Raw genomic sequence first — 14,882 nt, 5'->3', positions numbered from 1 at the left:
GTTTCTGAATTCTAGTTTTATTAAAGCTAAAGTTATCGGGCTTCCCTGGTGGTGCAGGGGTTGGGAGTCCGCCTGCCGATGCAGGGGACACGGGTTCATGCCCCGGTCTAAGAGGGTCCTGCATGCTGCGGAGCGGCTGGGCCCGTGAGCCATGGCCGCTGAGCCTGCGCGTCCGGAGCCTGTGCTCCGCAATGGGAGAGGCCACAACAGTGAGAGGCCCGCGTACCGCAAAAAAAAAAAAAAAAAGCTAAAGTCATCAAGATAGTGTGCCATTAGCAGAAAGATGGACAAATATATCCATGGAACAGAACTGGGGCTCCAGATGTTGACCCAAAAGATCAACTGATTTTCAAAAAATGCCTCAAAACAATTCAAAAGAGAAAAAGAAAGTATTTTTCCAAAAATGGTGCTGGAACAACAGATGAACCACATAGATCTCAATCATTATTTCATACCCTACACAAAGATTAACTTGAGATGGGCCATAGCCCTGAAAGTTAAAATTATACATTTCTAGAATAAAAAAGAACAATTTCTTGACTTGAAGAAATACTTCACAAGAGAAGATATAGGAATAGCCAATAAACACTTAAAATAAGAATTTAATTCATGGGATCTGCTGTAAATTCATAATAGAAGATCTGCTGTAGCACCAAGCATTGATGGGAATGACGTAGTGATTGCCTAGTACCCACTTGCCATACCTACTACACCCACATCTACTAGAATGGCTAATTCAAAAAGATAGTCAAGACCAAATAACAGATAATGTGGAAGAACTAGGATTTACATACACTTTTGGTGAACATGTAAAACAGTATTACTAACTTGACAAAATGTTGTCAGTATCTTATAAAGTCAAACATATATCTATCCTATGAAGCAAGTACTCTACTCCTAGATATTTACACAAGGTTAATAACACATGACCACAAAAAGACTCACATAAAACTGTTTTATAGGAGCTAACCAAAAACTGGAAATGACCCAAATATCCACCAACAGGAGAATGGATTAAAAATTAAGATATGTTCACGCAAAGGACTACTCCTTAGCAATTTTTTTAAAAGAAATAACTACTGATGTGTACAACATGAATAAATCTTAACATGTTAAATTGAGTGAAAGGAAGACCAACAATTTTATATACTTTATGATTTCTTTTTTAGGAAATTCACTAAGAGGCAAAACTAATTTATGCTCTAAAAATCAGAACAGAGTTTGCCTGGGGGTGGTGATTGACTGGAATGAGGCACAATGGGACTTTCTGGAGAGATGTAAATATTTTATATCACATCCTGAAAGATTTATACAGTTTCTACTATGAAATATCTCTAGTCACCTTTGAGAATTTGAAGTCCAATTATTTAGAGAAGCTATCAAAATTATTTTTCCCTATAATACATCTCTGTCTGAAAAAGCCAAAATAACACTTAATGAAAGAAAAAGCATACTTTACCCCTTTGGGTCTGAAGAAACCATCAATGCATGTCTCACAATTTATGCCAGCAGTGTTTCCAGTACAATTAATGCACACACCCCCTCCAATGTACTTTCCATGTATATTTAAACTCAGATTTCTTCTGGCAACATTTTCATCATAATAGCATTCTTCAGCTTTCCCATGACAATTGCAGGCTACATTAGGGAAAAATAAATTTATAGACATTAATTTGAGATATACTTAAAAATAATATTTTGTTACATAAGAGATTTTTATACCATATGGAAAATTATATTACATTATATATGTATATATATATAATCAATACAAAGGTCTCTAGAAAGTACTTAGATTAGACATATTAATAAATTTGCATGTTTTAATGGAACTTGAAATAGTTAAAACATAAATTAAGCTGAAGCATATGAAATTGCCAATATTTGACTGATTTTATCTTATAAAACTGATATTTCATATAATTCACCCTACAATTTCCTATCACGACAAACAAATTACTGAACTATGGTACTGAATGATTAACATCCATGTAATCTGTAATGAATAATTATTATATGTGAACCTCTGTGTTAGATACTACGGGTAAAAAGGATGCTTAGTATATACACTTGACCCTTGAATAATGCAGGAGTTAAGGGTACCAATCCTCTGCACAATGGAAAATTAAAGTATAACTTTGCAGCCAGCCCTCCCTGTCCTTGGTTTCTCATCCCCCAATTCAACCAACCACGGATTGTGTAGTACTGTAGCACTGTTGTCTGCATTTAGTGAAAGAAATCCGCCTGTAAGTGGACCCTTGCAGTTCAAATCCATGTTGTTCAAGAGTCAAATGTTATTCCTTTCTTTTACTACTAATCATAACTAAAACCTAGGGATTTTTTATATGCCACATTCTGTTCTAAATGTTTTATATTTATTACCACTGATTTTAATTCTCCAATAGTTTTGTGACTTACAGACTCTATTAACCTCTTTTCATATATTAGGAATCTCAAGCAAAGAGAAGTGAAATAACTAGTAAAAGTTCACCAAGTCAGTATTGTAAGCCAAACTCTGAAGTCGGGCTCCAGAGTCTGCAGGGCTAACCACTACCACAATCCCTTCAAGTTATCTGATAAGAAAAATTTGTACGATAAGTGCCAAGGTATCAGGACAAGATGAGAGCTGGTTTGCTCAGTGGTGAGATCACGCTATTTTGTGCCAGTCTTGGATTTGGGTGTCCTCTTCACTCCTTAGTAGTCCTGTGAGGTAGGGAACTTCATTTCACTAAGGCTCAGTTTCCATATAAAACATGAATTGGTCAGTAGTAATTACTAGGTAGGGATATTTAAAATGCACGTAAAATCATTAGCATAATGCATTATAAATAAGTTCCCAAATGATTTTCCCTGTTCCACTTCCCCTCATCTTCATCCTCTATGTTTTCGTAACCCCCTTCTCTTCTTCTCCTTTTCTTTTTCATATCACATTACAGGCGTTCAGAGGAATGATAAATTACTTCCCCAGGAAGAATTGGGTAAGGCTTTGAAAAATGGGTAGAATTTATTTTAGGATGGCAACTAGGCAAAAAATATACTATGCAATGTCTTTCCTCATATGTTGAGTTTCTTAGGTGTCCTTGCATTGACTTCCACATCTATACGTGTGTGCGTATGTGTGCATGTGTATGCACGTGCACGGGCCTGTGTGCGGCACACAGCTCTTTAATTCCACAAAAGGGGACATTTATATACTGTTCTGAACTGTCTTTTTACTAACAGTAAATAGCATGGCTCCTTCTCTATTGGTATTATGTTTTCCCTAAGGCTACACTGGGTACTTCTTGATTAATTAGATGCCTAATAGTGGGCAGTTACATTGTTTCCAGATTTCTCCTTTACAACACTGAGTACCTACCAGGAGGGCAATGGAGGTCGGGGTTAGGAGTGGGGGTCTGGTGTTAGACGGCTCCCCATTTGCCAGCTGAGTGACTTTGAGGAGACAGTTCAAGTCTTAGCGTCATTTTGGTACTTAACTCTTAGGTTGTGGTGAGAATGCAGATCATCTAGCAGAACGCCTGAGACAGTAAATACTCAGCCCTGTAAATGTCAGTAGCAGTGGTATTAGCAATTGGGTACTAAAGACAAGGATCATAAAACGTCCTGTACAGCTATCCAAGTCCATCTACAGATTAAATTCCTGCAAGTGCAATTTCTAGTCAAGGGGCATGGGAAATTTTAATTTTAATTAACTTGAAAAAATTCCCTCTGCAAATGCTATGTCAGATTACTCTCCCTCCGATAGATAGGATAAAACTGTTTCCCCACAGCCTCATCAAAACTGTGTATTACCAACATTTTCCATTCGGTGAGCATTCAAACATATGTTGAGTGAATGAATGAACACTTTGGTAAGTTTTAAAAAAAGTACTATTATTGTTTTAATGGATATTTCCTTAATTATAAATAAGTGTGATCATTTCTTTATATGGTTATATCATATTTTTTTCCTGAGCAATGTCTGTTTTGATCCTTGCTCATTTTTAACAGGTTGTTTTGAATTTTTTTCTTATTGCTATGGAAGGTCTCTTCATATAGTAAGGATATTATCTCCTTTTCTTGTTTGTTGCAAATATCTTCTTCACCTTGTTGGCTTTTGATTTAAGATATAGTACTCTTGCTATATTAGTGGAGAGTTTTCAAAATGTATTCTAGGGGACATGTAGTCACAAATAGAAATCACTAGGCATCATAAGCAGTTTTATATCTTTAGGACAATGCACAAGAATTCTCAAAAATCTTGTAAAACTATATTGCAAGAAATAGTCAAGATTTCTGCTACAAGTACAACTAGAGGGAAATACAGAGGAATACAAATTTATTCTCACATTATTTAGAACTAGTATTGCTGACTGTACTTATAACCATGAGCTAATGCAGGTAAAGACTGATGCCTGAGGAGCAGTCCTTTTCACACTCCATGTATGAGGGCCCTTTCCTACAGCCTTGGCTGCTGTTTAAAGGTCCTGGGCCTGCACAGCTTTCATCTATAGCCTTAGAGGACATGGATAATACCTACTCACAAAGAGCCATTTTTCACTCTGTCATCAGCAGTTTGTTATTTCATAGAATGTCCAAGACACATGATAGAAACTGTCTGTTAGTACAGGCTTAGCAATGGAATACATATCCTTTGCACTGTAGAGATATAACCTGCCTCAAATAAGCTAGACTGATAAAAGTCGAAATTAAATTCAAATGAATTAGAAGGCAGTTATTCATTTTATAGAGGGATTTGTCACGTTGCAGGATTTTTCTAAATATTAAGAGGTGAATGGAACACAATTCAACTTGGAAAATAAAATTTTCATATAAGCTTTTACAAATGTGTACATTGCCAAAAGCACAATATTTATACAAGGTTTTATGGTTAAGACCCCTATCTTTAATTTGTGGATTTCAAAAAAAATTATTTTCTCAGTTTGGAAATACAACCTCCCATCTCTTCCACAAAGAAAGATAAAATTGTTTTATAATAACACTATTTTATAAAAATGTATATAGCAGCAAGTGGAAATTTCCTTCTGTGTTGCTTTGTCCATCCCTGTTGCTAATAAGTCTGATCCATCCTTTCTGTTTCCTTGTTTAAACACATACACACAAGTGGAGAGTGGTAAAGGATTCTGCAGAGCCACTTAACGTTACATCATGATAACTTTGTGATAGAATGTTAGAGACAACAGGAAGAATCCCTACCCTCAAATGCTCAAAAGTTCCACGTGTGACTGTTGATATTCTACAAGCAGAAGAGAAATTAATTAAATTTAAGGAAGTTTGAGAAGAGATATTCATGGTGTCATTTAACTTAAATTCAGTCTTAGGAATGAATGTCTGCTCTTGTCGGGACAAGCTGTGGAGATCCTGAGGGATTGTCAGGAATGGGGCTGGGGGCAGATGATAAAAAACAAGGGCTGGGCATCTGCTACCCACCCCCCTTACAACACTGGGTAGTGGTGGCCCATTCCCTCAGATACATCTCAGTAACAATGAGTGATTTCTAAACGAAAATATCTTCACAAGCACTCAGACACAACTCAAAAGGCAAAAGAGATATGTGCAGAAAATGAAGGGACTCAAGACATTGATAGGATAGGCAGAATCTTAAACTGAAAAGAAAATGTATTTTATGTTTGGGGAATATTTTATGATTAAAGTCTGCTACAATTCAATAATTTTAAGGACGTATCTTGTCTGACACATGATACCTGATAAATATTTTTATTCAATAAATACATAAGGTTGGTATTGGTTTAAAATGGCTACCAAGCCTGTTTTGGTGACCACATACACCTACTGAACTGAAAAAATGTGATTAGGACTGATTCACTAAAATATTAATATTTGAATTCAATACAATTGGGCTTTCTGGCTAGTTCGGATTTATAGTTCAGCAGAAGCCTTTGTTTTTAGGTCTCGTCTTGGCCTGAACAGATCTCCAGAAACAGAAGTTTCTCTAGCTTCCCTGTCACTGTGTTGGGACAGTTGGCCATATTAGGCTACAAAGTCATCTGCTACCTTTCTTGGGTACTTCCCTTCAGGGAAAACTTCAAAAGTGATAATATTAAAGTATAAATGAGTATTTGTTGGCAAATGTTTGCATAGCCAGTTCTTTTATGGTTTTTCATTACCGGCTTTTTCTTGGTTGTCACTGTCCAATAATTACTATAGCGTAGTTTATGCTAATGATTGTCACTGATACCATTTCTAATAGTAGCGTTTTATACCGTTATTAATGTGAAACCACACATTTAAAATATTAATGCCTATTATTAAAATAAATATTCTTTCTCCACAAATTTGACTTCTTGCCTTCTCTCTGTTACGTTTTACTCTCCTATTCTTCCCAGCTACTGCCCCCAAACACTACCCTTTAATAAGTATAACTAATGAATCAGAGTCCTTTCTTTCCCAGATAACAAACTGACTCTAACCTGTAGGGTCTGATCTCTTCCCTCTGGTTTTTCTCCATTTATTAGATGATGGGTACTCAAAAGCTATTTACTATTTACCTGAGCTATTTAGGGGAGGAACTACAAAGGGAACAGGCAGAAGGATCTGGAGCTATACTGGTTTCAGAACCATTTTATAAACATACGTGTTTAGAAGGTTAATCTCTATACCCTGTAGGTTTTATTGAATGTTTATTTACATTTGTATATATATATTATGCTGTAAGCTTCAGATTCACCCCTGATGACAGTAAGTGTATACTATGCTTTTATCTATTTCTCATTATTCTCACACAGTGGTAAATTCGTGGGTGTTTTGTAAATATTTGTCAAATTAAAAAAAAACTTGAAAACTCTAAAACAGGAGGGTAAAAGAGCGTACCGGCTACTGTCTTGGATAAATTATATGAACTGGAAATACGCGCTCACCTGAAATCAGCACATGTTTATATCACCTGTGATAGGAAAGGAAGGATTACCCATGGTGCTGGCTTGTCAGAACATACCTTCACATTCAGTTTTGGTCAGAAAAGTGCCTGCTCTCCACGGTTTCTGATGAAATCCAGGACAGCACTGATCACAGCTATCACCACACGTGTTATGCTCACATTCACAGCGGGATTTCTAGTCAAAAAATGGGGAAAAAGCATACTTTCAGCATTCTTTGGAACCATAAATGAGAGGCTTCCCCTGAAAGGCAGAATGAAGAGAAAAGGAAACATCAAGACTATGTACCAAAATCTAAAACTCCCGTCAGTCTGGGAAGGAAGAGGTGCCAGCCTTGGGAGTGGGTATATTTGATCAACACCAGCTTAGGGAGGGAGATCCAGGCTGGCTCTGGAATCGCTGGGCTCAGACATAGAAGAGAGAAGAGCACCAGCTGGAAGTAGTCTAGAAGACTAGAATCCCTTCTCTGATTCCTGAGATCCACAGGTCTTCTGGGTGGGATGTATCCATTTTAAGGATTCCCTCAAAGTACAATTAACATTTGGTGTAGGAAGAGGGGAAAGAGTCGATTCCTAGGCATGGAGGGGCATGAATAGAATAGAAATCTAATACCCCAAGCCTGAATCTCCTGTCTGTGTGTGTTTTGAGTACAGTCTTATTTCATCACATGGAACTGGCCCTCCAAAGCTGCCACCTGATCTCTCAAAGCTTGGGAAATACTGCTCATCAATACCCCTGATAGACAGTGCCCACACTCTGAAGAAAGCAGGACCACAACCTTGCCCAGAAAAATATGCCAGGGGTTTGAATCTTCCCGAGGAGGTAATACTATGATGCATTAGTCAGAAAACTAATACTATTTGAGAAATACCATTTGCATTACAGTTTTAGTAGGAAAAGAAATCTTTACATATGTAGCTACATTCACTGATCTTACTATTGAATACATTTCTTCCATACACTATAAAGTGGGTGATTTTCTATTTCACCAGTTTATTTATGACTGAGAAAAACAGATGCTCATTCATCTTCTTTTTTAGGTTATGTTCATTTAGTCCATTGTCATTAATGAAAAATTCAACCCAAAACCATTCCAGCATTTTCTGACCTGGTGGTTTCAAGCTCTCTTGAATACTCTCTTCCTTCCTGCCCCTGTCCTACCTCAGCCTCCGGTTCCATGGTCATTTAGATTTATTTCCATGTACATTTTTCATTTGTTTGCATTAATTTTTTTGATGAAAATTCTTAAAAGAAAGGGTCAGGTTGATTGATGACAGGAGTTCTTTAAAGCTAAATCATACAGCTGGCTGTCATAGCTAGAAAGGTTTCAAAATATATAGACCAGTTTGGAGCCTTTTTGGAAGAAAACTAATTTGTTTTCTGATACTGCAATGGCTGCCTTCAAAGTCTATCATCCTCCCTGCCAGCTCTATTTCACTCTGGCACGGCTTTCTGTTAAGTGGGGGTCTGATACCCATTCACAGCGTCCCTGTCAGCAAAGCTTCTCATGAAGCATTTTACAGTTCAAAGCTTCATTTTACCAAAGCATCCTATAAATATACATACATTTGTCACTGGATCAAGTGGACAAGCCCTGGCATGACCATAGCAGATGCACATCCCTCCAACCGAAATATCCTTGACCGAGTAGTAATACTGCAAAAAAGCAATCCAGAGAGAAATCCTATTAAGACTACTGCAAGGTGAAAGCAACAAAAGGGAACATTCAGTTAAAAACTTGGCTTTCTGCTTGTATCCTTAGTTTGAAGCACTAGAGAACAACAGAAGGTTCACAAAAGTATCCAGTAACTTCTCACATTGAAATCATAGCCCAGGGACAGAATGCCTCTAATTTATGTTAGGTGGGCATCTTAGAAATTTCTTTCTTACAGACAGTACAAAGGACTGCACAGTACAAATACTCCATGCTGGAGTATTTATTATTGAGAGCAAATTGTTATGGGGCGGGGGAGCAAGGGCACTAATTCTTCATAAAAGTTGAAAGAAAGAAAACCTTTTTTATTATCATTATAGGAACATCAGTGTTCGTGAATCATACGTAGACTGTTTTACTCGATGGATTTGAAAAGAATCAACAAATTTAGGGAAATAGCGCTCATAACAACACATTTCTTAACCATATCAAGAAGAAAATGAAAATTAATTATAAGATTGATTTAACATAATGTGAGAAGTAAACTAGATGTGCAGAATACTTTTTTTTCATTATTATGTTAAAATATCCATGCAATTACTTTCCTATCTGAGTTAACAGGACTGTTTCTAATTATTTTCATCTACTCAGTTATTTTTAAAAGATCATTTGTAATTACAGAGCAGGACTATGTAAAAATTTTACTTAATTTGTATGTAGCATTTTATAGTTGTGAGAGTACTGCATATTACCTTATGGAATCCAAATAACCAACTTATGGTAGACAGTTCTATTATTCCAATTATTTACACTAAAAAAAACCCCCACACATTTAGTGAGAATAAGTAGGTGGACACAAAGTTCCCTGAATACAAATTCCCTTTTCCAATTTACTTCTTTTCTTTACTTCGTTTTAAAATTCTTTTTGTTTGTTTTTGCTATTTATGTATAGTATCTTTTATAATATTTTTGTTACTTTATCTTACTTGATATACTTAGACCTCACATTGTTGTAACTTGCAAGGGAGTTTAGGTGTAGCTTAGACATAAAAAAGTCTGCTTTTCACTAACTTCATCACCTTATAATACAGATACAAACACGGATAGTTGCTCAGAAAGCTGAGACAGTAGTTTTGTAGGTGTTTTTAAAATTGGGGAATTTGCTTTAAATATAAATGTGCAATGCTTCATTTCTGTGTCATGAAGAGGAGCTAAAATTCAATATCTTATTTTTATATATTTAAATTTATATGTAGTGTTTACAGAACTTGAGTACTTTCAAAAAACATATTTATATGTTGAATTTTACTGCACTATTTTAAAGGCTCATGTACAATGAAGTTATAAATAATAGATGTGCACCCTAACCCCTCTCTGCTTTCTGCAAAAGATGATAAAAAGAACACATTTATTTCCATTGATTTTTTTCTTTGATAGATATACTGTCAGGAAAGATTAAATTTCACTTCAAAATTATTCAGTCTTCCTTGGTGTGTATTTTTAAGTCATGCCAAAATTATAATTAAAAATCTTTTTTTTAACAAGTGAAGAATCTAAACATTGGTGAAAAATAATGATTACTGTTGCATAAAACAATTTACAATATACTGAAATATAAGACAAGGTAAAATTATTTCAGGTTTGGAAATAAGGGCACTAACACATCCAACACGTGTTGCATGGGGACAATAAAACTTTAAAAGTTATTTTGCCATGATGGAGAGGTTAGGTGTGAGTAAGTTAAGTAATGAGAAGAGAAAATATGCGAGGGGTACTCAGGAACTGTGAAAAGTACCACCCTTCGGTATTCAGCCAGCCGGTTCAGCAATTTGGTAATTCGTGGCAACCGTCTAACCTTAGTAGGGTCATTCTAGAGCGATGCTTTTTCTCACAATCTCAGTTTCTCCCTACAATCCTCTTTTCTCCTCCGCTGTTAGCATATATTTGTTCTATGGATTTACTGCTGAATTGACTCTCTTGGTAATAGTGTCTTGGCTGTGTAGCAGCATATAAAGGAGATGAGTAAACCAGTGAATACGGTGAGGCGTGGATAGGAGAAAGAACAGTTATCACTCATAGCAACTTGGGTTGATCGTCTATGTCATAATCTCTCAAATTCCTGTTTAACACTGGAAAACAACACTTGGTAGCTCCTACTTTCAATGATCTGTTGAAAGGATGCTATGACCATTTTTTCCTGATATTCAATTCATCAAGGAAAATAAAATAGTATATATGATCACTTTTTTCCTATAGCAGCGCTCTTTTGAACTAGCAGTGCCTTGTGATTCATTAATGAAGCATAAAACTAAATTATTTAATTAGACAAAATGGTCCACAGAACGGTGACATCCATATCACCTGGGAATTTATTAGAATTGCAGTTTCTCAGTTCTGCCCTAGACCTACTGAATCCGAATCTGCATTTCCACATCACCAGCTGATCTATGCACATTAAAGGTTATCAAGATGTCATGTGATGTGTGTGTGTGTGTGTGTGTGTGTACTGAGTCATGATATAAAATGTATTTCTTAGTGTGCATTGCAACCAAAAATGTTTCAAAGCCCATTCTCTTCCTGTAGTAACCACCCCCCCAAAGCCAATTATAATAGTAGTATGGATTACCCAAAGTGTCGAAAAACTAACTTAGGCCTCAAAATTAAGATAATGATCTAGGCATTACGATCTCCATTGTACCAAAGAGGAAATTAAAGTTTAGAAACGTTAAAAAGTTTGATAAATGTTACACATATAATAAGTGGCAGAGCTTAGATTTAAACAAAGGAAGGTCTGTGGAATTTCAAAGTCTTTCACTCCTTCACTGAAAGATATCTTTTAAAACTATTTAACAGACAATTAAAACGATGGGTGCAATATCATTCACGAGTTCCAGTATGATTCACTGTAACTTACTCTTCGTGTGACAATGGGGTCAATTTCTCTTGGGTCTTTGTGAGCAAACATCATCAAATCGGCATTCAAGGTGCGGATCCTCTGAAATCTCAGGCGAATATAGCGGGCGGAGGTAAATTCTAGCAGTTCAGGAGACAGATCATCAGCACTTGGTCTCCCATTGATCAAAGAGATGTGAATCTACGCAAGGTGGGAAATCATTTGACAATTAAAGTTACCAAAAATTAAATATCTGGTTTTAATTTTTCTTAGAAAAATAAAGTTAAGCTCCCTTTCTCCCAGTTAGTCAGGCAGATACAGGTTCATATTTACTTACTGGAATGCAGTGAAGTAATTGAGAAATTTTATGAATGCTTTAGTACATATACATGCAATTTATTTGCTTATATTTCAGGTGTGTTGTATATACTGCAATTACCCATATTTCTCTGTTCCAAGGCAGTGCATCTACTTGACTTTCCTAGGATTTCTATAAATTCTTGTCAGTCATTCTTTTTCTGAGAATTATTGTACCCTAACATTATTTAAGACTGTAGTATACAGTGGGAAACCAGAAAACTTGGTATAATAAAGTTACAAAATATCAGACAAAAGCAAGAAACCATCAGGAGCTTAATTTTTTTTTATTCTGAACTTGAAAGTATCCAATTATATAGCCTTAAAATATGGAGAGCAAAAATGGACACATTATAAGAAAAACTACACAAATCTCCAAGCACAGTGAGAAATTTCAATAAGCTGGTTTTTGTTGTTGTTGTTGTTTGTTTTTTAGTAATTGATAGATCAAGAAGGCAAAAAATTTACCAAGGATATAACACATTCTATGAAAAATATACTCTATGAAAATATATTAAAACCTGGACAGGATGGTAATTTTTTCAGGAAAATAATTTAGTACAATTGACACGAGAAGAAATCAAAGCTAACCATGCCATTTTCCATGTAAAAAGTGGAGAAAAGGTCAAGGAATTACCCTCCAAAGCTAATTTGGAGGCATGGGGCCCACATATTCTAACAGGGATTTCATGAGAGCAGAGAATTCTAATGGGGAATAAACGATTTGATAAAATAAGAAGTACTTCTATCACAGATAAAGGAATTATTTTTCTAATGCCTAAAGAACTCCTATAAATCAACAAGAAAAAATACCAACAACACAAAAACAGACAGAAGATGTAAGAGGACTATTCAAAGAAAGGGAAATATAAATGGCTATTAAACTTTTGATAAGATAGTGAGCCTCACTCATAACAGAACCGTTAATTAAAACCACTCTAAAAACCTTTTCCAGTTTTTCAGGTTGTCAGAATCCTAAAATATTGATAATACTCCCGGATGGCAAGACTAAAGAGGTACAGCAATCCTCACATACTTACAGGTGTGAGTGTAAAGTGGCACAGGCCCTTATGAAGGTGAATTTAGCAATAACTGTCAAAATTACAAATGCACAGAATATTTTACTTAGAAATTCCACTTCTGGGGAATCACCCTATATATATATATCTATATATATATATATCACTAATTAACATGAAATTAATGAAATGTACAACTATATTGAATTCCCACCACATTTTTTGGTAATAGCAGAAGACTGGAAACAATCTAACATCCATCAATGTGAGACTGGTTAAATAAATTATACATCTATACAGTGAATTATATGTACCTTACAAAAGAATAAGGAAACTCTCAATATAATGACAGGAAGAACTACTTTCACTTTTTTGTACTTTGTAAATGCATTATTACCTATGCAATAAATCAAATGAGATTAAAATTGTTAAAGAAACTGAAATTGAGTGGTAAGTTTTGGACTGAACACACACACACACACACACCCCATGTGTACGCACACACAGGAGGCTAAAAAGCAAAGGAAACCATAAGATGAAAAGACAACCCTCAGAATGGGAGAAAATATTTGCAAATGAATCAATGGACAAAGGATGAATCTCCAAAATATACAAACAGCTTATGCAGCTCAATATTAAAAAATGGGTGGAAGACCTAAATAGACATTTCTCCAAAGAAGATATACAGATTGCCAACAAACACATGAAAGGATGCTCAACATCACTAATCATTAGAGAAATGCAAATCAAAACTACAATGAGGTATCACCTCACACCGGTCAGAATGGCCATCATCAAAAATTCTACAAACAATAAATGCTGGAGAGGGTGTGGAGAAAAGGGAACACTCTTGCACTGTTGGTGGGAATGTAAATTGATACAGCCATTATGGAGAACAGTATGGAGGTTCCTTAAAAAACCACAAATACAACTACCATAAGACCCAGCAATCCCGCTACTGGGCATATATCCTGAGAAAACCATAATTCAAAAATAGTCATGTACTACAATGTTCATTGCAGCTCTATTTGCAGTAGCCAGGACATGGAGGCAACCTAAGTGTCCATCGACAGATAAATGGATAAAGAAGATGTGGCACATCTTTGGATGGAATATTACTCAGCCATAAAAAGAAACGAAATTGAGTTATTTGTAGTGAGGTGGATGGACCTAGAGTCTGTCATACAGAGTGAAGTAAGTCAGAAAGAGAAAAACAAATACAGTATGGAACACATATATATGGAATCTGAAAAACAAAAGGTTCTGAAAATCCTAGGGGTAGGACAGGAATAAAGATGCAGACGTAAAGAATGGACTTGAGGACATGGGGAGGCAGAAGGGTAAGCTGGGTCGAAGTGAGAGAGTGGCATGGACATATATACACAACCAAATGCAAAACAGATAGCTAGTGGGAAGCAGCCACATAGCACAGGGAGATCAGCTTGGTGCTTTGTGACCACCTCGAGGGGTGGGATAGGAAGGGTGGGAGGGGATATGGGGATATATGTATATGTATAGCTGATGCACTTTGTTATAAAGCAGAAACTAACACACCATTGTAAAGCAATTATCTTCCAATAAAGATGTTAAAAATAAAATAAGAAAAAGAAGAAAGGAGTCCTGTGCTGGGCTGGGAGCTATTAAGGAACACAACAGTCTGTAAGTGCACTGGGAACTGTGACTTGAGGTCACCCACTGGAATTTTCATCCACTTTTGCAAGACAATATATCATTTGTGTTAATTACACTTTTTGACGGCAGAGGCAATACGTGTCTCCATTCCTAACATTCTGCATTTAGATAATCCCTGAGAGAATTTTACAAACTGACTGCCAATAAACTACTGAGTCACTAGAGGAATAAATACAGCAAACTCTGAGATGAGAAACTAATTCTGATGCCACAAAGAATAGACTCAAAATGCTTCCTGATAAAAATATGAAATGTCCCAGCTAATTGAACCTACCTTGGATACTTAGTAAAGAATAAATTCACTTAAATCAACTTTTGAGGATGATAAAATACAAGGTCTTCTGAAATAATAAATCTCCAAATATTGACTA

The 14,882-nt window shown here is 35.9% G+C and overlaps 1 protein-coding gene across 1 annotated transcript in view; it reads right to left on the bottom strand.

Annotated features, from left to right (window-relative positions):
- The window catches only part of LAMA2 (laminin subunit alpha 2), a 606,716-nt gene that overhangs the window by 333,867 nt on the left and 257,967 nt on the right, over window positions 1–14,882 (bottom strand). Inside the window, exons 5-8 of the mRNA XM_082668794.1 lie at window positions 11,465–11,644; window positions 8,463–8,552; window positions 6,956–7,073; window positions 1,460–1,638 (exon numbers count right to left, since the gene is read on the bottom strand). Coding sequence (XP_082524920.1) covers window positions 1,460–1,638; window positions 6,956–7,073; window positions 8,463–8,552; window positions 11,465–11,644 — 567 coding nt within the window. The remainder of the gene's footprint in view (window positions 1–1,459; window positions 1,639–6,955; window positions 7,074–8,462; window positions 8,553–11,464; window positions 11,645–14,882) is intronic.

Source organism: Grampus griseus (assembly GCF_964374135.1).
Source record: "Grampus griseus genome assembly, chromosome: 13".
Lineage (NCBI taxonomy): Eukaryota > Metazoa > Chordata > Mammalia > Artiodactyla > Delphinidae > Grampus > Grampus griseus.
The sequence above is the reverse complement of the archived record's forward strand: the minus strand, read 5'-3'. Positions and strand labels throughout refer to the sequence as shown.